Source organism: Sceloporus occidentalis, unplaced genomic scaffold, assembly GCF_023333645.1.
Source record: "Sceloporus occidentalis isolate IW3139 unplaced genomic scaffold, rSceOcc1.0.p SCAF_103, whole genome shotgun sequence".
NCBI classification, from domain to species: Eukaryota; Metazoa; Chordata; class Lepidosauria; order Squamata; family Phrynosomatidae; genus Sceloporus; species Sceloporus occidentalis.
Window position 1 is genome coordinate 2,189,333 of NW_028317083.1, and position 22,430 is coordinate 2,211,762.

At 41.5% G+C, this 22,430-nt stretch overlaps 2 protein-coding genes across 2 annotated transcripts in view; both read right to left on the minus strand.

Moving 5' to 3' along the window:
* Window positions 1–1,615: 1,615 nt before the first annotated feature.
* LOC149283529 (BTB/POZ domain-containing protein KCTD5) lies at window positions 1,616–16,788 on the minus strand. The gene is made up of 6 exons (XM_089497422.1): window positions 16,579–16,788; window positions 10,040–10,148; window positions 9,281–9,372; window positions 7,747–7,842; window positions 4,167–4,292; window positions 1,616–1,645 (listed from the first exon to the last, which is right to left on the minus strand). Exons 1-6 carry the CDS (start codon window positions 16,786–16,788, stop codon window positions 1,616–1,618), a joined length of 663 nt encoding a protein of 220 aa, XP_089353548.1.
* A 4,166-nt stretch (window positions 16,789–20,954) lies between these two features.
* LOC149283530 (3-phosphoinositide-dependent protein kinase 1-like) overlaps window positions 20,955–22,430 on the minus strand; it is a 35,957-nt gene continuing 34,481 nt past the window's right edge. Inside the window, exons 19-21 of the mRNA XM_089497472.1 lie at window positions 22,008–22,065; window positions 21,476–21,628; window positions 20,955–21,068 (exon numbers count right to left, since the gene is read on the minus strand). Coding sequence (XP_089353598.1) covers window positions 20,955–21,068; window positions 21,476–21,628; window positions 22,008–22,065 — 325 coding nt within the window. The remainder of the gene's footprint in view (window positions 21,069–21,475; window positions 21,629–22,007; window positions 22,066–22,430) is intronic.

Genomic DNA, 22,430 nt, shown 5'->3' on the forward strand with positions numbered 1-22,430 from the left:
ATATTCTTGCTAGACAAAGCCTACACTAGAGCAGGAACATGACAAAAAACACCACAACGTGTTAATAGTGAAATTCAGAAGAAACACATAGTATTCTCCAGAAGCCCACAGACAATCAAATTTAACTTTGCAACCTGTGACCGTGGATTCAGTGCTGTGAACACATACTGAATGACATCAAATAAGGTGGATTTTTTTTAGCAGAGGAATGTTTAATAAAAGTGCCAAGTACAACATACCACATTGTGGCAAAGTAAGGTTAGACATATTGTATTAGTAAGGCCTTTAAGCGAACTGAAATATATTCAGATTGATAGATAATAGGAAATTATATATACACACTGTCACTTTTTTTTTTTTTTCGTAAAAGTGATGTGTAATACCCCAAACTTTCCAGTCTACGTAGGTACAAATTAAAAACAATTGTACAATTTTACAGTGTTATAGTAAGGCCTTCAGAATACAATGCAGTACTGGTCACTGGCATGCTGTGGGTTAACAATTCCAACACCTTGGTCTAGTAGAAGTTGAAACTTGCAAAAAAAAAATAAAAAAATACAAGATTAGATAAAGAAAAAAAATGGTTTCATTTGGGTATTTAATAAATAAAATAACCAATATTTTAAAGGAAAACATGGGGATTCCAAAATTAAAAGAATATCTACCGGATGTGTCACGTCTTAAGATCAGCTGTCAAATATAACGTAATGACGTTATTAAATATCCCAATTTAAGATTTAATATGGACCGGTGGAACCCCGTCTGGTAAATGTACAATTTAAGCCGTATTTGTTCTTCACCTAAATCGTATCAATTTATATACATTTTTATGGTTTGGATGGAGTTCCAAAAAAAATTGAGGCATTAAAGCAAAAACAGTTACCTTACTATGTTCTCATTCAACGTTAGTCCAAAGATTACATACCTGTGCGTCCCTTCGAGAAACGCACTGAAAAAGTTCAGCCGAGGGGGGGGGGGGTGTTAATAATAATAGAAAAAAAAAAAAATTAAACCTCCAGATATTTGGGCAGGATCGAAGCTCAGCATAAACAACATTAAAACAAAGGACGAGTGCAGAATATATGTTGTACGGGTTCTATTTTCCCTTTGTGGATAGACAGAGGCCACAAATTAAGCCCTCGTGGAAACGGCTATTGGTTTCTTACGGCAAGCGGCTTATCTGTTACTCATTGATGTTTAAAGAGAGAAAACCTGCACAATCATGAGTGGGTCCTGTTAACGTCCCAAAGAGAACACACTTGTGACTGCAGTTAGGGGCAACGCAGTCCCATGTACAGCCTGTCAGTTGATTTCTTTTTACATAGTCCACTAGTGTTAAAGCAGTTTATAAAAATGTAAAAAAAAAAAATTAGGGGTCTGCAGGAGGACGAATGTGTAGGTTGTGACACCTCCAACCCCACAAGATACCCATCACTGCCCTCATTCATATACTCGCAGCACCCAATTGTTCCAACATACTCCCGACTACATTATCTAAAAAGGTTTTGTCTTGGTGCGGCTCAGAGAACAAATAAAAAGGTTAGATTTCTTTGCATCTTGTCATTGGGTGCGTCAAATAAAACGGTTAAAACCAAAATTCAGCTTTCGGGGCACTTCACATTCTCGAGCCTCTTTCTTGCAAAATCTGTAAGACAAATAGAAAGGGATGGGTGTGACGTGGAGAAATATCCGCACGAGATCCACTCATTCTTAACTGGAGGAATAGATGAGACAGAGAGAAGACTACATACATATCAAAATACTAGGCGATCGGGATCAGGAGCGGCTATTCACTAAAGAGGAGGGGATGGATGCTTGTTACCTAAATAAGTCTGATCCATGGGGTACATTGGCCCGACTTTAACCTCTTCCCAAATATTACAGATGTGAAGTTTCCCCAAATCCTACATTAACAGATTAAAAATCACGATTATGTATTAAATACCTACCTTACACGTCCCACGGGCAAAGGCATTGCGTTTCCCCATTTATAGATTTGGGTCACACCTTCCCATTAACTTATGCCCCATTAAGTCGATCTGCCTTTAACAGTGGGTTAGGGAAAAGGAGAAGTTTAGGGGAGGAAAAGTTGGCCTTGCCACCCAGAGACATCATTCATGGAGGTTGCTTAACTCTTTAAAACCAATGACACCGACCGCCAAACAGAAAGGACAAGCTGTAGTTGGTCTCCGTTAGCTATGCTATAAGTTGTGACGGCGCGGCGCCATTAAGTCTTTCAGTAGCGTAATTTCATAAGGGAACGCTGTCAGAGCTCTGCTCATGTACCCTCACAGGGTAAAGCAAGACGGCTTCTGGAGGCAGCAAACTGAACACAAGTTAGGAGACGTGCGCCTCTCCGATCATAGATGAAGACAAAGCAATTTACTCAACGAGATGCATAGAACGGTCGGAGGTGGGTTTGGAAATATTATTCAAGACCGGAGTTCTGCACAGGGGTCTGGTGTTACGTAGCCGTCGGTTTATAGAATATTGGCTCCCGTGTGCAAAGTAGTTATTCACTACGGACCAACCTATGCCAGAGGGGGGAATTACAAGACCGCGGAGTGTGTGCATGGCTCAAGGCGCATAACAAGTCAAGATTACATTAACACCCCATTCCATAGCAGATAGGATGAGATGCTGACATGGACATGGTTCCTTTTTAGGACTTAGCAGTGCTACTCCAGCCGATAGGTCATACACGTCCGTATAAAACAGATAACAGCCCTAATAAAAATCTGGGAATATTTTGTGGCAGAATACTGCACAATATTATAAAGTCTTAGCCCAATGTTGGCTGGGATTAGACACATTTTGCTGCCCTGTAATGTTTAGTAGACCAGGTAAGCAGAGTGCGCTGGAATATATTGGCAGCCAGAAACCCAGATAGCAGAAATAGTGGATGTGGCATTTTACACACCTTTGAGACAAGTAAAATTTAATAGGTTTTTAGTTTTCATTTGCCTAATCCTCGAGAATCCTCAAGCACAGCAGGAGTTCTAATAAAAAGCTATGGATGCGCACTAAGTCGGGGTAATCGGCAACAAACTCAACAAGAGAATTAAAACAGAGGCAGAAGTAATTAAAGAGAAAAAAGTGCAATGGATGATGAAAAATGCGAAACAGAGACCTTTTAGACTACAATTGGGCGGCCAACGCACCGTGTGTACAGAGAAGAGATGGGACATTATAGGTACATATAGGTATACCGGGGCGGCTGGGAGGTTGAACGTAGGGTCAGGAACAGATCTGGGTGAACCGTGGGAGATTTGGGAAAGCAATCTCTCACCAGCGAGTTAAAACTTAATCAGAGTCATTCATATCGTAATCCGTCTCTTCGTCCTCACTCTGTATGGAGCATGCAGCATGCAAGTGCGAGAAAGGGAGCGGAAAATAAAGTTAAGTGAAATAAAGCAAAAAGTAATAAGAGAAGAAGAAGTATTCAGCAATAAAAGACAACCACTAAGATGCTGGGGTGAAAAAATAAATTATATATATATATATATATATATATATATATATAGGAAGATAGGAGCACACATTCACAATTTCCTAGCATGAGCCTAGAAAGGTCTTGGAAAGAAACCAGAATATTACAAGAGAATGAACTTGCTCCTAACTCAAATTATTGGGGACCGTCCACTGAGAAACCCTGCATGGTGACAATTCTTCACTTAAAAAAATGTGAATCTAGATTTGATCTAAAACGTGATCGCCAGAAGTATCTCTGAGCACCTTAGCGGGATGTCCTCCTCAACACACATTAATCTCCGTATTCAACAATGGCTTTCTGGCCAAATCTCACTCTATGGCACGGGATACCTCCGCCGTGGTGCGAAATATTCGAGACTAACTAAAAAGTGACCGTTAGACAGAAAGGACTTTCTAAGGAGAGCTCTATCTTTCAAAGCGCGAGGGACGTACGCAGTTAATGCGGGAGATATAATTGTGATTTTTGTTTTGTTATCACACCTGCTTCAGGCCAGGGGACACTCGCTTCCCGCAGAATCTGAAGCCAAACGTTGCCAGCGTTTTATAAAGAAACAGAGTTAGAGCGTTACATCATTGCAGGAAAACACCCGGGTTACTAGATATCAGGAAGAGGCACACGCACACTCAGGACCCGTAGGGTAATACGCAGGCGCTCTAACAGCCCTTACGCTTACCTTTGCTTTCTCGCTGGGTTCACTAGTTGTGCCGTACTGCGTATTGTGCAACTCTTTGGAGACAACACACAAGAACTCTGCTTGATCTTCGTTTCCGTAGTTGTAGGACGACCCAATACTGACCAGCTGTGAAAGAAAGCAGAAAAGTCTGTTAACGGATAGGAAATGCAAAAACGTTACCAATTAAGAGTGTGCGTGGTGGGGGGGGATGGTGGAAAGCAATAAAATGTAAAGACGGAACGAGATGTAAGACGACAGACCACAGAATTAGAGGACAGCAATCATGACAAGACGGCACACAGACCTCCTCTACGCGTTATTCTACCCAAACGGCGCCAATCTAGGTGGAAGATGTCCCTTTTCGGATGCCGTCGGGGGGCATTTGTTATAACGCGCAGAAATACATTTATACCCTTCTTGGTTTATTTACCGATCTGGGAGTTTGTAAGAACGCTGACCATTTAAACGCTCCAAGTTTATTATGCATTATGCTTGGTTGGGGGCCTGTATAACACACTAAAAAAACCAGAGGCAATGCCCATCTATTGAGCTATGCGTTACATATAATATATATATATATATATATTATATGTAACGCGTCTTGCTCTTTCCGGGTAATTTGTAGGGAGTGTGAAGTTTCGGGGAGGGAACAAACTTTCCTTTATGCAATCGGGGGATTTGCATGCACAGCGTCCTAATCCCAGCTCATAGAAGCTAAATAAATACTCTGTGGAAAGAGCCGTAAACAGCGCTGCGTTTCATTGTAAAGGCTGAACGGCTTGTGACGTCATCTCCAAAAGGTAGCAATCTCTGTGCAAGTCTGAACTCGCTGAAGTCCCAGAAGAACCAGCATAAGTCATAAGAGAAGCATTCATATGATAAACATCTAAGAGGCGACAGCAGGAGACGCCGTCACACGCTCTATGAAACGCTTCCTCCTCTACAGGCAGTGGTTCCTGGGGCGGCTCGTAAAGGGAGGCCAGAACCTGACGATACATTACCAGACCAAACACTGAAGGGTTGGGATTAATGCACTGCCAATAACCCAACAAGCAGTCTCTCTGTTAATGGTATGAAGATCGTTATGAATCATTAGTAAAAAAAGGGAAATATGAACTTTGTTTTTAAATAAAGTGTTTGCTTTGAAAGCATGATAAACCACGTGCCATGGGTGAGGGGTACATGCTGTGCGCAGAATCACGTAACGCTGAACTTCAATCAAAAGACCGCAACAGTCACGTTTTCAGCAGAATGGCCACAGAAACCAATAGAATGAGCTGCTGAATGGGACACTTTAATAAATAATGCCGCTCTCGGTGTAAATATTAAGCCTTGCATGTGATGTGGGATTTGCCTGGGACTTCAATACATTTGGTTTGCAAATCAGTTCCTTCCCGGATGAACGGACGTGTGGTTAATGACTAGTTGGCGGAGGCATGAATTGTCTTTAATAAACTCCCATAAAGAATTGCATGAAGTGGTTACTGAGAGCTACCGACTTACAGAGTGCAGGAGAAGCTCGATATGTACCGATTACTACCGTTCTAAAATACACAAAAGCACAAATCTAAACAGTTTCCTGAAATAACTAATTAAATCTAATGCCGAGCGTTCGCCCAACAGTCATATAGAAAGCTCATCTAAACTCATACAGCTACGAAAACGAGCTGGAAACCATCATCCGCGGAACACAGACGACTAGGGGCATTTATGAAATCCCCTCCAACCCTCTTACGATTCCGGCATCAGCTACGAAGGTTACACGATGTTATGTAGTTTAACCCCTTCCTGGCCAGAGCTTTCTAACCATATCTTTGTTCACCCACCATTTCCCTTTCCCCATGTTTAGTGTACCCACACAAATTATATCACTATTTAAAAGTGGTTTTTTTTGTTTTTTTTGAACAGGCTGTCATTTAGTATGAATAAAAAAATTTAAAAAAACACTCCAGGTTTTAGCAATTTTACTTAGGTCTCAAAAAAAAAAAAAAAAAAAACATGGTCAAACCCCCTACTACGAGTAGAATAGTAGCCCACATGGATAAGTTATGTTTTGTTTTATATACTTTACTATGTGAATTAACACAGATGTTAAACAAGTATAAATCACAGAATTTGATGGCACATAAGGACCTGCCTATTTAGTCTGCCTCTTCCGGTAGGAACCTCGAAGTTTATTTGGTCCATGATGTATTCACGAGGGCCGTATATATGCCTGTCCAGCGCACTGGCCGGACTGCACAGAACACTAACCAGAATACAGACGGGAATCGCGCAGCCCTCAGGCTGTTGGCATACACATTCACCCACAGATTACAGTCCTCACTATAAAAGGTGTCATGGAGTATATTCTCTTATTCAGGTCATGCATGAAGTGGCTGAATGATTCACGAACAAGGAAAAAAGATATAAGACTAGCAACATAAGACAGAAATAAGCCATGCCCAAGCGCAGAAGAGAGAAGACGCCTACATGCAAGACTTTCCAACATGAGATGGTGTCCTGCATCATCATTAACAATCTCAACTGGGAACATTGGAAAACCAAGGATATTGAGCCCACCATTATTGCTGCCCCTGGCGGGGGCCAAAAAGTCCCCAGTTCGAAAGACATCAAGGCTTCCGTAAGTAAAGTTTTAATAGCTATAACAGCTGGTTAATGAGCGACCCGTTAAAACTTTCTAGCTGGTGGATTTTCTTTAGCCATCTCAGCTGGCAGGACCTGCGACATTTCGTTGTGGGCGCAATAAGGGACCCCACTACAGAGAGGGGGGGGGGCTAAAAAACATCCCATTGGTGTAAAGGAAGCGAAGTGGAAGGCCATGCATATCTACAGAGACACTCGGTATAGGAAGGAAGACAAGCAGAGAGCTGCGTGCAACACGGGACACACCTCGCCGCTGCACTTCTGACGGCTCGTTTCCTCCCCTTTCACTTCCCTTGACACAATGAGCAGAAATTCTGATTGATGAGCCCGCCCAAATCCATACATGGAACCTATACTGACAAACTGCAAACAGCCACAGTGAGAGGAGACATCGGGCATTCCATACATCGGCCACGGCGAAATAAGGTACTCAATGTTACGAGGCAACATTACGTTCATACACAAGTATATCAATTCTGAAATAAAATACACTATACAAGGATGTCAAAACATAGGCAAATGTAAGGTTAAGCATTTGTCTCATTGTTTGTCGCTAGTTTAACGATCCCCTAATGTTGAAACCAACCTTGCGTGCGGCATTATCTTAGGAACAGTTATGGAAAATACAAAAGAAATGCCCTGGCCAGATTGCAAACCGGGTAACCGAGTAATAAAGCATTATTTTTCTGGTGATGGGAAGGAGAAAATCTGTTGGAGGAAACAGTTGGCCTCCCATTAGTTGGATAACTTACATTACAATTATTTGTTGATGTCCATTTATTTAGCCATTACTCTGGAGGAGCCAAAAACATCTAAGGATCCCCATAAAGGACATTTTAAACAAATCAGTCTCAACTCTCATCACCTCAATACACACAGTTTTGGCTACCTTAGGTTACCTTACGATTCTACACAACATCAGCAGCTTGCTTACCTGTTCAAACTTCCAGCCGTCAGACATCGTGGAGACCATCTGTGTAAGTTCTTCCTCCTGGCACTGCAACACTCTGTAAACATGTTTAACGGGGATCTGCAAGGCAATCGGAAAGTCTTACGCACCGTTCACGAGAAGAAAAAAAAAAAAAAAAAAAAAGCTCAAAAAAAAAAAAAGTTACAAATGCACTCCTATCGCAGGTTGCAAGTTCACGATGACTGGACTGAGCCACCGTCCGCCGGGGTCGTCATAAATAATGTGAAAAAGGTACACCTTACGACATTTTAGAAAATGCTTTCAGGCCACTTATCTGAAAAGTGCTACAACCACAGAAAAAGCACTCCACGCAGTGTATCGATTTCCGAGACATATACACCGTTTCCCATAATGTCTTTAGGTCTCCATCACACCTAATTAGACCGTAAGATTTCCCTGGCCTTAAAGATTAGCACTTAGCCAGGGCAAAAAGGGCTTTTTTTTGTTATTTATTTTTACGCATCTTAAACATTGATTGCACCGAAGATTAAGGGAAACATTTAGAAACCAAAAATGCGTAAAGTCTCCTTTTGCGAGACGGAACGCTCGACAATCCAGCGTTTGTCAGCCGAGGCACAGATGTTGTTAGTATTAACCGTCGTGGCTAAATTTGCGATTCGTTATCTGGTGACGTCAATAATCTCGGCTCGAGCGAGTGTTTTGTCTGCTCTCGTTGAGATAATTTATACGCGGAGGGCACTTTGTTAATGTTGTCCAGCGTCTGCCGGCCGGGGACTTCCTTTTAAGGAATATTTAGAGCATTTTAGTCTCCTCCGTTTACCGAAATGCCAGCAGATCCAGAACAAACTGTTGATGCTAGAAGTAAAAAGCATTAAACAGTTTGTCTTTTGGAATTACACGGTGGTGTGAACGGCAGGGGACTATGAACAAGAACCCGTGTCTGCACACACGCATTCCGGATGGGGGTATAAAAAGGACAGACTTGGTTATTGGGCAAGGTACGACAACCTGCTCTTCTACCGTCCGGTACGAGCAGACCATGAGGTTTAATAAAGACTAGTATAATTTTACCTACATTATTCCGAAATATCTATAGTTGTGAGGCTTATTCTCATACGATTGTTTTTTTTTAAATGCTAAATAAATACAGGATTAAGCCTGCAACATAGGAAGCTTATCAAGCTAAGCGCCAAGATGTTTCTGGCATCAAAGCCAACATGTTAACAGTAACTGAATACTTAAGCCTGTCTGTACAGCGGCAAAAGACGTGACCCATATCCCCAGCTGACCTCACGCTTTTTAAATACGAGAGATCCTGGTCGGGCTAGAAATAGATTCCAAACAGCCTTATCAGACAATGATCCTAAATCCCAATGTAATCGTTAGTCAAGGGTAAAGAGTTTGCACACTCTGCTTACATGCTTCCAGCCACGTGATGTGCAGGCAAAGTGTTTCCATCAGCTGTAGCCCCCGCAGTGAAACGTATGTGGCGGTGCCAGGGCCGCGCCATTCCAATCACCACAATAGAGCATTTTACCTGTAATGTTTTGCTGTCTCTCTCTCTTATTCTGTCCTTTACAAGTTTAATTAGGGAAGTGATGTTATAGAACTCGGCTTCCTCCAGAACACCTGCGAGAATAAATACACAAAGACAAGAGTTTCAGTGAACTATATCTAAGCAGCAATGAAAAATGCAGGGATTAATGCACAATTCAGAGGAAACAGACATTAAATATACAGTGTATATTACACCTCTTCCCCACCCAGAACACCCATAAACAGGTGTGTAGTAGGTTTGTGTGCATGAAATCAAAGTGGGGTTTGACCAGGCCATCGATAAAAGTTCAAAGTTATCTTAAATAGACATTTTACACATTAAACATAAAGGCAAAGGGTCTGGTCACCTTCTAAATGCCCATTGCTGTATCAAACACTTGCCCAAGTATTACACAGAATCTGAGAGTCTGTTAATAGTCAGTGGCAACCAGAAGCCAGTTACAGGGCTGTGCTGAGCGCCGTCTGCTTGGTGCAAGAGACACACCTTGAAGACATCCAAACGAACTGGAAATACAGCTTTAAGCACAGAGAACAACCATCAACACTCTCTTTGGACACTCAACGAGCAGACTATTTCCAAGGTGTTCATTCCCCTGTTTTTTTAATTCATAGCGGTTCTGGTAGGTTCAGCAGTTTATATGACGAGACAGAAACTTTGGCCCCCTCCTACCAGCTGACGGCTCAAACAAACTAAAAAGAAAAAAAAAATGGTTTCATTACATTTAGAGGCGACACTCACCTTCTTCTGCTAGGTCTCGGTTTATCACCAGCTTGCCATGTCTCAGGTAGTTCAACACCGGACCAAAGTACGTGGCGTCTCTGTCTATTAAATAGGCACCTGTTTCATCCTGAGAAGAAGAAAAAAAATAATTCAGCATTTAAAGCATATACTATACCGTTTGTCTACCACGAAGTCTTTGGAGGACCAGAGGAGGATTCAGATGACACAGGCAGGTCCACAAGATGGCAAACACGACAAAACAACATTAGAATTAAATCCCCCCCAGGAATTTCATATGACACCTTTATAATATACCATATAAAATATTAAAACTAAAATAAAACGTGAACACGTACAATCCCTATAGAGTCTGATCTCTTAGTAGCGCCCCAGTTGTCTTGAACATCAGGCAACACGGAACCCAGAGGTCCTCCGTCTGCTCAACTATTGTATAAATGCAACTTTCTTCATTCATAACAGAAATAGGGTGTGTGTGTGTATGGCATATGTCATGAGGATGAGGGGGTCCATCTGATGACAACGCCAGGGATTTAATGCTAGGCTGCTATGTGTGAGAAGTCGGCTTCCATGTCTTGGTCAAGTGTGTCTATAAGAAACTTTGCGTTGAAGCTCTCTCTGGAATAAAAAGCTACAAACCCAGACTGGTACTAGACGTAAAGTAAGGAAAAAAAGTAAAGAAACGCATCAAACATCGCTTTCTTAATCCTCTGCAAAGTAACGCAGCCAGATATTGTCTGAGTGTAACAGCAATTACATGAATAATGTATGCAGCATTAAGGATAAAAGGGTTCTATCAGAAGAAAAACACGAGATATCCACAGGAAATACTTTATTATATATGTATATAAAAAAAAAAAAAAGTGTATATTTCATTGTCTTTAGATGTGAATGTTTTAATGCACTTTCACCAGTCATCCAGAATTCCTATTGGCCTAAAGACACGGCTCGGCGATGGCAGAATGATCCAGTCACCTTCATTCGATGAGAACCGTTCTAATACGACTGTTGAGAATCTTAAGGTAATTTTGGCTGATTTCAAGTCTCTTTGAGATAAGTTGCGGTTACAAAAAAAAAGTGTTTGTTTTCTTTGAAGTTTTAATCACGTAGAACGCAAATATGAATAACATCGTCCCGTTCCTAACCCAACAGTAACAGGTTTCCTATAAACAAGACACGCGTTCATTGCAAAATGTACGACAGCTTTATATACGAGTAAAGAATTCTTCCCGGGAAGGGTTGGTTAGTAAACAGCACCAAGGACGACATTTCTAACACTGCATATAACAGTGAATGTGTCAAATTTAGTGGAGTAGATGGAACAGCAGCTTTAACTCAGGCCCTCCACTGAAAAGATACCCATTTCAGTCCTGGTGCCAAAGAAGACCGGTGACGGGGGCCACCTAATCCAATTAATAGCCTAGTGATTATTTGTTATACATATGGATTTTTTTCCCCCCAGATTTGCTAGCAGTTTTTCTAAATACAGAAAAAAAAAATTATTAAAATCAATTTGTAAGAACTTGATGATCAGCCGCGCGTCGCCTGTACATACAACGAACAGATGCTTCGAGTTAATTATTTTAATTTACCTTCTTTTGACATCTCGCTAAAGAGGCATCTAAACAAGCCAGGAATCCCCAAGGTGCGCATCGTTTTCCCTTCGTACATTTCAGACACGCGTTACTAAATTAGAATAATGACTGTTGTGCAACCGGTAGCTCGATAAACAGAGCGATTTATCTGGGCGCAAGCAGCCGGGGTCCCCAAAAAGCCCCCAACATCCTGCTTGAGGTATGGTGGCCGAAAAAAAATAAAATCTGAGCAAACAACCGGTAGGGGTGAAAATAAATACAAGTTATGTTCCGTTTTACTATAGAGAAAGTAACTTTTTCCGACTGTACGGCCCGTAATATTTTACACAGCATGTTTGCCTTTTAAAGGGACACTCCTGCAATCATGCATTTTAATTCATTAAAGTGCATTTGGTCCCCCTAAGTTTTCATGTGGTTCATTTTGCAAATGCACAGGGGGATTCTGCAGAGTATACCCCCCCCCATGCATTTGCCCCTGCTAGAGAAGCACTTAACCAAATGCATCTCCCTGCATGCGATTTACTCTGACAGCGATACCCATTCATTTCATTAGAAGTACTTTACTGATCCACAAATGTCAGGTCATTGAAGAAGTACTTTTTTTTTTTTTTTTTTATAAGCATTGTTTAACCCGTTAAGGACAACGGGCGGTCCCTAAACACATTGAAAACAATGCCTTTTGTACGGGCTTTGTCATTAAGGGGTTAAAAGACAAAAAGATCCCCACCAAGTCCCTGTACCAGTTGATACTGTATATACAGCGTGTATTGTATTGCAGAATGTATGGATTAAACGGCTATTTTTAATTAAACTAAAAAACGCCCCAGAAGTGCAATTATAGCAACCAAAATATTTTGTAGACAGATCCAAGCGTCACTCTGGACCCTCCCTCGATGGGTTAAGTAACAAGCCCACGTCTGCATGTGTATGTTATGCGTGTTTATGTCTTTCTGTGCGATCAGTAGCAATATTCATTAAGACAGCAGCAACCGTGATAAGCACACGAGGCTGGGTACATGTGATCAGGAGGCTTCCGGAAGAGAACGTTCAGAGTAACCACATACAAAGAACGAGGCGCGGGTACGATTTACCACGATCAGTAGAGCTTTGTCTCTCACGCTGTCTGGCGAGGATCCTGGAACAAGCCTCAAGAAAGTAACGCAAAAAGGAAATATAGAGACGTGTATAGGACAAGTTATAAAAATGTGATTATGATATATATTACGCTTGTAGAAAGGTCTTCTGAGCACAGGCAGTAGGGTAAAATAAGGACAATGAGGGAAAAAAAGGGTGCCGTCACATACAATTGCCCATCCCATCGAGCTACTGGTCCGGAAGCCTTCTCCACACGCTCAACGTACCAGATCATTACAAAGACCAAGCTGATACAGCCGTATAGTGATCTTTTAGCTCGTCTTGACTTAATCCCAAAGTAGGCACGATATTCTGTGCTAAAAAGACTGACACTTCTTATGTTTTCTCTGGGGAGGGGAACATTGATCTACTAAGTGGGAATAACCGGACAGCCCGGCCAGGAGAAGAGATCAGGAGAAAGCTCCATTAGTAACCATTACAGGCAGCTACTACCCAGAGACCACCGTCATTACGCCGGAGGCTGTGAAGACCTCATGCCATGGACCATTTTAGATACTGGTTTGAATATTTCACAATTCAGTCATCTCCAGTACTTTCCGTTGCCAAACGAGGATGTGTCCTCCTGGATCAGAAGACCGGCCATTCATTTCTTACACAAGGGCTTTAGTTAACCAAGCCTGAATCCGGTGGGAATTCCAAAGCTCTGACAGATACAGGCAGCTGGTTTTTGGTTGCACACGTGATGACATCCCCGACATTACCAAGGGCAAGCCACAGGGTGCGAGGTGCTGCGGACAGACGAATGCCATTATCAGAAGCTGAATAGCATTACTACCTAAGGATCACATAAAGGCTCTAGAGGTTCAAACGCATCAGACGTCAAATATTCAGGCTGTCTGAACCCATCGACATATCGGGCAGAAATAACCATGTACAGGAGCAGCATGTTTAGATATCTTTCATGGCAGAGATGTATTTACATTGGGTCAGGCCCAGGGCAGCACCCCAAGCAGAGCGCTGGCAGTGGCATATGATGTCATATCTTGGGGCTGCGCATCATAGATTTAGCATTACGAAGGATATGCTGGTTGGCTGGATGGTTTGGGGGATAAACAATCTCTCTTGTCACCGGCCCATTGGGCAACCATCCTCCCCAATGACTAGATGCTATGGGTCTAGACAAACAGAATTTTTACGCTGGTGAAACGTCCCGAAAAAGCTCTCGATACTAACAGACTACAAACGGTTCGCCCCAGCAGCGCTTTATACCTTGTTTATCCTCAATACTGCACTACTGCATACATATAGAGATTCAGGGCAATCTGTGTACGAAGGATGAGGCAATAGAATGTATTTCAGGGGCTGCGCCGGCAGGAATATTCTAATTAGCAAATAAAAAGAAAGCAGAAAATTTGGCTCTGGGAACGAGAGAGAACGCAAATTATTCTGTGCCATTTGCCTTTATGCAAAATGGATATAAATACGTACTTTAATCAAAGCAGCCGATTCCAAACATAGCTGCTGGAGGAAGGAAATGCAAAAACTGGGACCCTGATTTACATATCCAAGGAAACATTTACAAATAGATGTCGTAGCTGGAAAAGTAAGACGTTTAACTGGGTTTACACAAGCATAATCCATGGATCTAAGGCAAAAAAAATCCTAAAATGTTAAAAAGTCAGAACCCCAGCAGAATTTTTACACGGAGGCAGCCAAAAGGCTATTAATCGTAATCAAAAATAGTTGGATATTTCTTCTTTATTTCAAAAAAAAAAAAAAAAAAATTGGGGCATCTCGAATCCTCAGCGCTATGGAGTTTCCTCCCAACGTGGAAGTCAGAAGTTTCGTTTAGTTACTCTTGCATTCCCTACCTTGCTACCAACCTGGGTGTGTTTATTCATACATAATAAAAACACAAATGAGTGCGGTCCTATCGATCTTACAACGCTAGAGATTTAACGGCTTACATACTTTTCACGACACGTTTATCAGTTGTGAACGGATCACTTAAGATTGAAACGCAATTCGATACAATATTCGATACAATATTCGATTGAAATCAGCGATTCCTGACAATTCCTATTCACCAGGGTGACATCACAGCAGCCATCAGGTTCTCCCGGGTCATCAGTACACAGCGTTTTTACATTACATACATTCTTCCCGTCCATGGTGCAGATTGTTACCAAACATGAGCTACACGTTTTGTATACAAAGTATAACGGAGTCACAATTACAAAAAACACTAAAGGAAAGGGAAAAAAAATATCCATAAGCAACAGAACTGTTAGTATTTAATGCTAAGCCTGTGCCGAGAAGCAGCAATAACATTAAGATACCCGTCGTATATGAACTTTAATAAAGAGCTAATTATCCTATGAAACTGGGTCATCCGGCAATAAATATGAACCGTACATACTGGATCTGTAACGCAGTTTAATCTCTCAAACAAATAAGTGAATTCCACGCTGGAGCCAAAGTAAAAATGACATTTCTTGCGTTCAGAGTATTTCTCAGAATCTCTGCTTAATCGCGGTATCCTGACCCAAACTTTCAGTTCTGTCTGATTAAGGGACAGTTAGTGCGTATTGTTATCTATAGGTAAGTGTGTGTTGGAGAAGAATACACACAAATAGTATTAGAAATCTCTCTTATCAACTAATCTTCCTTCTGGGAATGCAGATATTAACCATTATATAATAGACGAGGATCTAACTCTTAACCATTTAATAGACGCCAGGGTAATTTTACGTTACCGGCACATACTTGGAATTATCCAGTCATCCAATACCTTCCTGCGAAACAAAGCAAACCGGTCTCAGCTAAAATTACCAACGATCGTCACACCCTGCAGGACAGATTATTGGAGCTCTGAAAAGCTTAACTCCATTCCTACAATCTAACCGCACTGCGACCGGACTCGTCTTACCTTCTGCCACTGCCCGTCGTACTAAAGGGAACTATTTAAATATATTTTAAAATTAAATGGTCAGATCTCGTTAGGTAGCATTCATCACCCTATTTATCATAACCACCAAGAAACACGCAGCGTCTGCCCGATCGACTACGAACCACAAAAACAAAAGTGTACGATTGCGCGAGTTCTACAGCGATACGAAAGCCCAATAATTTGTACAAACCCATAACGGAGCCGATCCAAAAAACAAACACACGCAACACTATCCAGCAACTCAAATGTCCTTTAATTCCACTCGCACTCCCTCGCCTAGAACTCTACCTGCCCTTTAATCATTTCTTTCCATCCATTCGATGTTTTTGGGGAAAACACACAGATCTCCACATCCAAACAGCTCAGGTCCAGGGTAAATATATCAAAATTCCAGAAGTCACCCACAAATAGCAGTAACCGTGTTTTGGGGACATAAATATATTACCGTGAACATTTTAATTAAAACAGTAATAAGCAATGTTAAAAAAAATACAATTTAAAAGTCGCAAAAGCTCAGGATTTCACAGTCATGCATCATTATAAGAAAAATCTGACTGCCAACCCACATCACACTCAGCCAGACTTCAGATGAAACAGCCTCGCTAACAACTCATCAACTTACAAACATCTACCTTAATATATATATATATATATATATATATATGATTAAATGTCACTATATTCTATATCTAACACCCCCTGGCTAAGAAGCCTCAAACACACAACTACCATCACCCTAATCCAGCAACCGCCCCAAACGCCTATCCTCGATGGCCTCTCCTTATCCCCGAACCACCATCACATTAGCAAAGGGGGCTGTCTAGAACAGCCCCGACCAGCCCCAAGACGCCACATCACCCACTGCTATCACCCTCAGCTCCCCGGCCGCCAGCTGATACCTTGTCCGAGTCCAGGTCGGGGTCTGCCTGGCACAGGCGGTACAGGAAGGATTTGGGGTCCCTGCACAGCGTTTGCCTGGTGGTCAGAAAGCACGTCCCTCCGACATTGAGCCGGACCCATTTGGACACCATGCCCTTCTCCCCCGTGGCCGCGCACCGCCTGCACACCGAGGCCCCGGGGCCGTTTAACTCGCAAGTATTCTCCGCCATGTCCGCCACAATCCTTCCACTGACAGCCCCGGAAGTGTCCGCGCTTTAATAGCATCCTCCCTCCAAGGCGCAGGGTGCGCGCGCGTGTGTGACGCCAGACGGAAGCGGAAGCAGAAAGCCCACGGGGGAATGTTTTGTGGGATGCACCAACTGGAAACAGCAAGGGGTTACTGAATAATGCACGAGCAAAAGTACGAAGCTCCCAAGTGTCCTTGTTTAGGAAGGACAGTCCCTCATTCTTCCCCTGACGCCCTCCTTTCTAGGAGCTCAGAATGTTTGTGTGTAAGTGGGAATCACAGTGTTCTACAGACATAAATACCACAATTCTGGGTATATAAAATCTGTAAACGCGCTATTATAAATACAATACTCTCCAAAGTGCCCCAGGCAGGATAACAGCCACATAGAAAGTCTCACCAAAGCCGACTCCTCACCATAACCCCCAAATAAAAATGCAGACGCTATGTATACGATGTGTATTTGTGTATACACAATATCCCCGTGCTACACAAAAAGGCGACAACAAACCTAAGACCCATTGCCCCTATACATGCTGGAAAAGCGGGACATCCCCGCATCGTCCGTATCTGATGGAGGTAGACCGCGTGGGCCATGTTTCCCAGGTCCTGTGTCATTCCCTTCCATACCTTCCTGTCTATATATCTTAGAAACAGGAACATTACATGTCCTGGGCAACACGGCCTGCGCCACATGTGGAGCTACGTGAATATTTTTAAGGAATACCCTGAAATGAACATTTCCATCACCCAACGTTACAAATACAAATGCTCCCTGAGACCGGCACGACCAACATCATATTCTTTCATATGGTGCCACATTATGTTGTATACTATGTCCTGTCTACCCTTTGTATATAAAACAAATAACAATAACGATGATGCAAGTTCATCAGGTATTTCAGTCTTAAATGTGAGAGTAACGACAGTATGGATCCAATGTAATTGACGACCATAGTTTTTAAAGCCACCAGTTTTCTAACTTCAGGATTGGTAGTCAGATGCCGTCACGACAGCTCAATTACAGTATCTCACAAAAGTGAGTACACCCCTCACATTTTTGAAATATTTTATTATATCTTTTCATGTGACAACACTGTTGAAATGACACTCTGCTACTATGTAAAGTCGTGTGTGTACAGCCTGTATAGCAGTGTAAATTTGGTTTTCTCATCAAAATAACTCAACACACAGCCATTAATGTCTAACACCTTGGCAGCAAAAGTGAGTACACCCCTAAGTGGAAATGTCCAAATTGGGCCCAAAGGGTCAATATTTTGCGTGGCCACCATTATTTTCCAGCACTGCCTTAACCCTCTTGGTTCACCAGAGCGTCACAGGTTGCCACTGGAGTCCTCTTCCACTCCTCCATGACAACATCACGGAGCTGGTGAATGTTAGAGACCTAGCGCTCCCCCACTTTCCGTTTGAGGATGCCCCACAGATGCTCAATAGGGTTGACCAGTCCATCACCTTTACCCTCAGCTTCTTTAGCAAGGCAGCGGTCGTCTTGGAGGTATGTTTGGGGTCGTTATGTTGGAATACTGCCCTGCGGCCCAGTCTCTGAAGGAAGGGTACTGTCCAAAGCTTATACAGAGAGCTCGATGTTGGCACATACACACAAAGGTCGCGTCGATATTGGTGCATAACTCAAGAGTCCGTTGACTGCGTACATGACGCATCCCCTATGTATATGTCCCAACGTGGCTGCGAACAGAATTCAGCAGTGAGTTTTCACAGAGAAATAAAGAATCAGACACCAAGTACACCTATAAACCCTACATGCTTTTTATTACAAGACTAAATCAAGCATATGTGAAAAAAAAAATCCTCATTCAGTAACTACATCTGGGGGGCAGAAATATTTGGAAAGAAGAAGAGAAGAAAACATATTCATTAAATTATGAGAAATAGGTTTAAATCATTGACCAAATAGAAAATTTATATAATAAAGCCAGAAAAAAAAAAAAAGTTGTAAAATATAGTTTACAATAATTATTCACATTCATGGCTGTACATCAATACATATAACAACCTGGCCTGGAACATGATTTCAATCCAAATAATTCATATATTAGAATTTAAATAACACAAACTGAACTAGAGGCCAACATTTAGCCAGCAAATAACCTTATACAAGAATAAAAATACAAAAAAAAGTGAATATCCTATCATTGCGTTATTTGTTTCGTAAGTTGTATTTTTTTTAATTCAGTTTTTAAGCTTTGCCTGTACATCACAGTTACAGTCAGCTACAAACCAGGTAGAAATCAAACACGTTTATAACCAACTGCCACCAACCTGAAAGAAAGCCAATATACTACTAAGCTTGGTTTTTTTTTTGTAATGTTTTTAAAAAAAATTTTTTTTTTAAATCTAGATATACTGCAGTTCTAATCACTGCCACCAATTAGCGCATTTAGCAGACACCGTATAATATCTAGAGCGTGGTCGGTTCTCGAAGGCTTTCACCGGTAATAACATTTCTACGGACGTAGGTCATTCAAAGCAGGGTCGCTCTATAAGTTAGATGTCCATTTCTATACGCAGCAGCGACACAAGAAATAAGCATTTGGTGTATGGGATGCAATTCTTGGGCAGAACGCAAATGTTTCTATTAAAAAAAAATAATAAGTTACACGAACCGTGAGGCTATGGGCAAAGTGTACCAGGGTCACAATAACCACAGACACTATTTTTCTTCTTCTACTTCTTGAAAGGCATATATTTCATATATTAGGGTGGATTTTTTTTCAATTTTTGATGGGTGTATTAAAAAAAAATTCCTCTGGTACAGTTGGCCAAAAAACCAAAAAACCTCTAAATGCTAAATGTACACATTACAAAGTCTTTAAGTTTTCAGTATTCAATATCCATGTCTATTTTTCCCCCTTTTTTAAAGCAGAAATGTTTTTGACCACAAAATAGATGCGATTAATAAACCAATATCATGGATATGACTTAAGTACCATAAATCTATTCCGATATCTCACACTTACTGGTCTGTGATCTTTTTTTGTGGCTCAATGAATTAACCAATGATTAAAATAGCAGCAGCGATTGGTCGTGTAAATCCAAAGTATGACATCACAATGCCTCGTGGACAGTGCTTACATCATCCAGTAGAAATAACCCTTTTCGTAAATCGATCAGCCTATTAAAAACAGCAAGTGTGTTAATTCTGCCGACGTTTTTTTGGGGGGGGTGATGTTAAAACAGACACCGACTATATGTTAAAGTCAGTTTCTATTAAAATTGTTCTTTTAAAGTGTGAAGTTAAAACTGAACTATAGGTTATTAACCGACCTTGTGTTGCATATGGGGGGAAATGAACATTTCTATTATTTTCTACTGGATTTGCGTATCCCAGGCGAATGGGCGAGTGAAGAATTCTAGCCCTGTACAAATGTGTGTTCATATATATATATATATATTATCTATACATAGAATCAGTGCCAAGGTCAGCATTGTCTCCCCCCCCCCCCATAGCCTGCTTTATATAGTTTGTCGAGTCTGTAAATGAAATTATGTACTTTACATGTACTAACACAAGCATAAGTACCGCTGATATGTCAGGACAAGGAGATTTAGAAACCTGCACGCGTGCATTTGACTTAATGTGCCACTTACACAAAAAAGTGATCGTTTAATAACCCTTCTGTGTACTTATCGTCTGCGGGGCAGGATGACGATGGGTTGCTGTTTTCTCCAGCAGTGAAGAGATTAAAAAAAAGAAAAAACTACTGTATATGATTCTGTCGGGGTGTGCACACACACACACACACGCACACGGATCTGTCTCTACTGACGGTACATGGAGCTGGCGTAGCACGGCCTACACTAATCTGCCGAGGATACAGAGCGAATGTGCGCATGATTAAGATCCTCACTGCAACCATATGCATGTTATAACTCAACAGAAGCACAGAGAAGTAGCAAAGCAACCCTGAATTCCATATAGTTTCTTATTTTTTTTTTTCTTCTTCATTTTTTTAATTTTATGACATATACTTTCCCATGAAGATGGTGGCAAGGTGACAGGAGAAGGGTTTATTTATTTTTATTTTTTTCTCTTCTGTTCTGCTCATCTGTCGAATCAGGGACTTCTAGCAGCATGAAGGGAAGATTTGAAAGACACGGAGAGGAGCGTTAGGTGCCGCTAGTCTGATGGTTCTGGTATCTGCGCTGCCACACTTCCAGGATCTTTTTACACCACTTGTGAGCGTTTCCGCTGGGGTCCATAAGGTAATATGTTCTGTTAGGCTGCAAATGAATACCAACAACATTAGGGGGGGACGGGGACTGTAAGGGCCACATTGATGGCAATGCCACAACTATCCAAGTGAATGGGGTCCAAAGCATGTGCCATAAGCTGAGGTCCCATTGTATGGCAACTTTTATTTGGAGGTGACCTATTTTCAGGCCAGAACGGTATTCTGCATATTCTATTGGGCAGTTTTCCTTTCCAAAGTTAACAGCACTCATTGGGTGAGAAAGTAAGTGGAAGAGTACAACCCTGTCAAAAGCATTAGGATCCAAAACATGGAGACCAAAATTTCCGATGGAAGATCTGCCTAATATAAACGTATAGCTTCCACAGATAAAAGGTCTGCTATTGGAACAATCTGGAAAGAATAGAAATGTCATAAAACAACAAAAAAACAACTCACTGTATGAACGAAAAAGGTCTTAAAATTCTTAGCCTCTGGACGCAGCTCCAGTGACCATGGGATCTCCCCTTTCAGAACTTTGTTTACAGGATCCACATAGTACAGATGTGGGCCTTCTGTGAGCAGCAGCTGGCGTCTCCGAGCAAACAGCCCCTGAGGACACAGATAATTGTAAGCTGCTTCAGCTACAATACGCAAAAACAATTTAATATTACGGAACAGGATAATAAGTATTATTTGCAGCTTTATTTTCCTGACTTCACCATGAACGCTTTTCACTTTTACATTATTCATTATTTGTGAAATTTCGCAGTATGGCCGTAGCTGAAATGCGTATTTCCAATCCTTAAATTTGTATATTTTTCTGAATATTAAAAACACCGTAAATTCCTTTAACGCGATCATCTGTCTTATTTTTGTATCTGTGCCTGCAAGCTATGTGTGCGTGAGAAACATAAACGCGAGCTCTTTCCATTATTTTCTCGTTAACCAGCGTGCAAAATATCCTCAGGACAGCTTAAACCACGCTCACCTTTCTCTTGTCTACTGGACCCATTTTTAGGATTAAATTGTTTTCTACAAATTGGTGCCTGTTGGTAAAAAATAAATAAATTAAATTCACAACATCTTGAGGTTGTTCCGTGGAAAAGTGGAGAATTTTTAACAGCACTCAGAAATACAAGTGGATCCAGCAATTCTTACGACCTAAACTGCTGGGGAGATATATAAAGCAGAAACAGGTTAAATATAATCAGTAGAACATAAAAAAAAAAAAATGTAAAAGCTTCTTCTGCATGACGTTTGCAGAAAATGATTACTAAGTGCCTTACTCAGCTCTGTAGTTATCGACGTGTCACAAAGTCTCATAATACGTCTTGGAAAAGAGTGCCCCCCCCCAACCATACCCCCTAAAAACAAAGCGCCCCTCTGTGGCCATCTGACATGTTGGCGAGTA

Bases quoted from the DNA above. Each gene is read 5' to 3' on its own strand.
- LOC149283529 (XM_089497422.1), bottom strand. From the start codon at position 16,788: ATGGCGGAGAATACTTGCGAGTTAAACGGCCCCGGGGCCTCGGTGTGC. The intron at 9,373-10,039 runs GTGAGTGTCGCC...TTATTCTCGCAG, and splicing joins CCGAGACCTAGCAGAAGAAG to GTGTTCTGGAGGAAGCCGAG. The intron at 7,843-9,280 runs GTAAAATGCTCT...ATTGCCTTGCAG, and splicing joins GAGACAGCAAAACATTACAG to ATCCCCGTTAAACATGTTTA.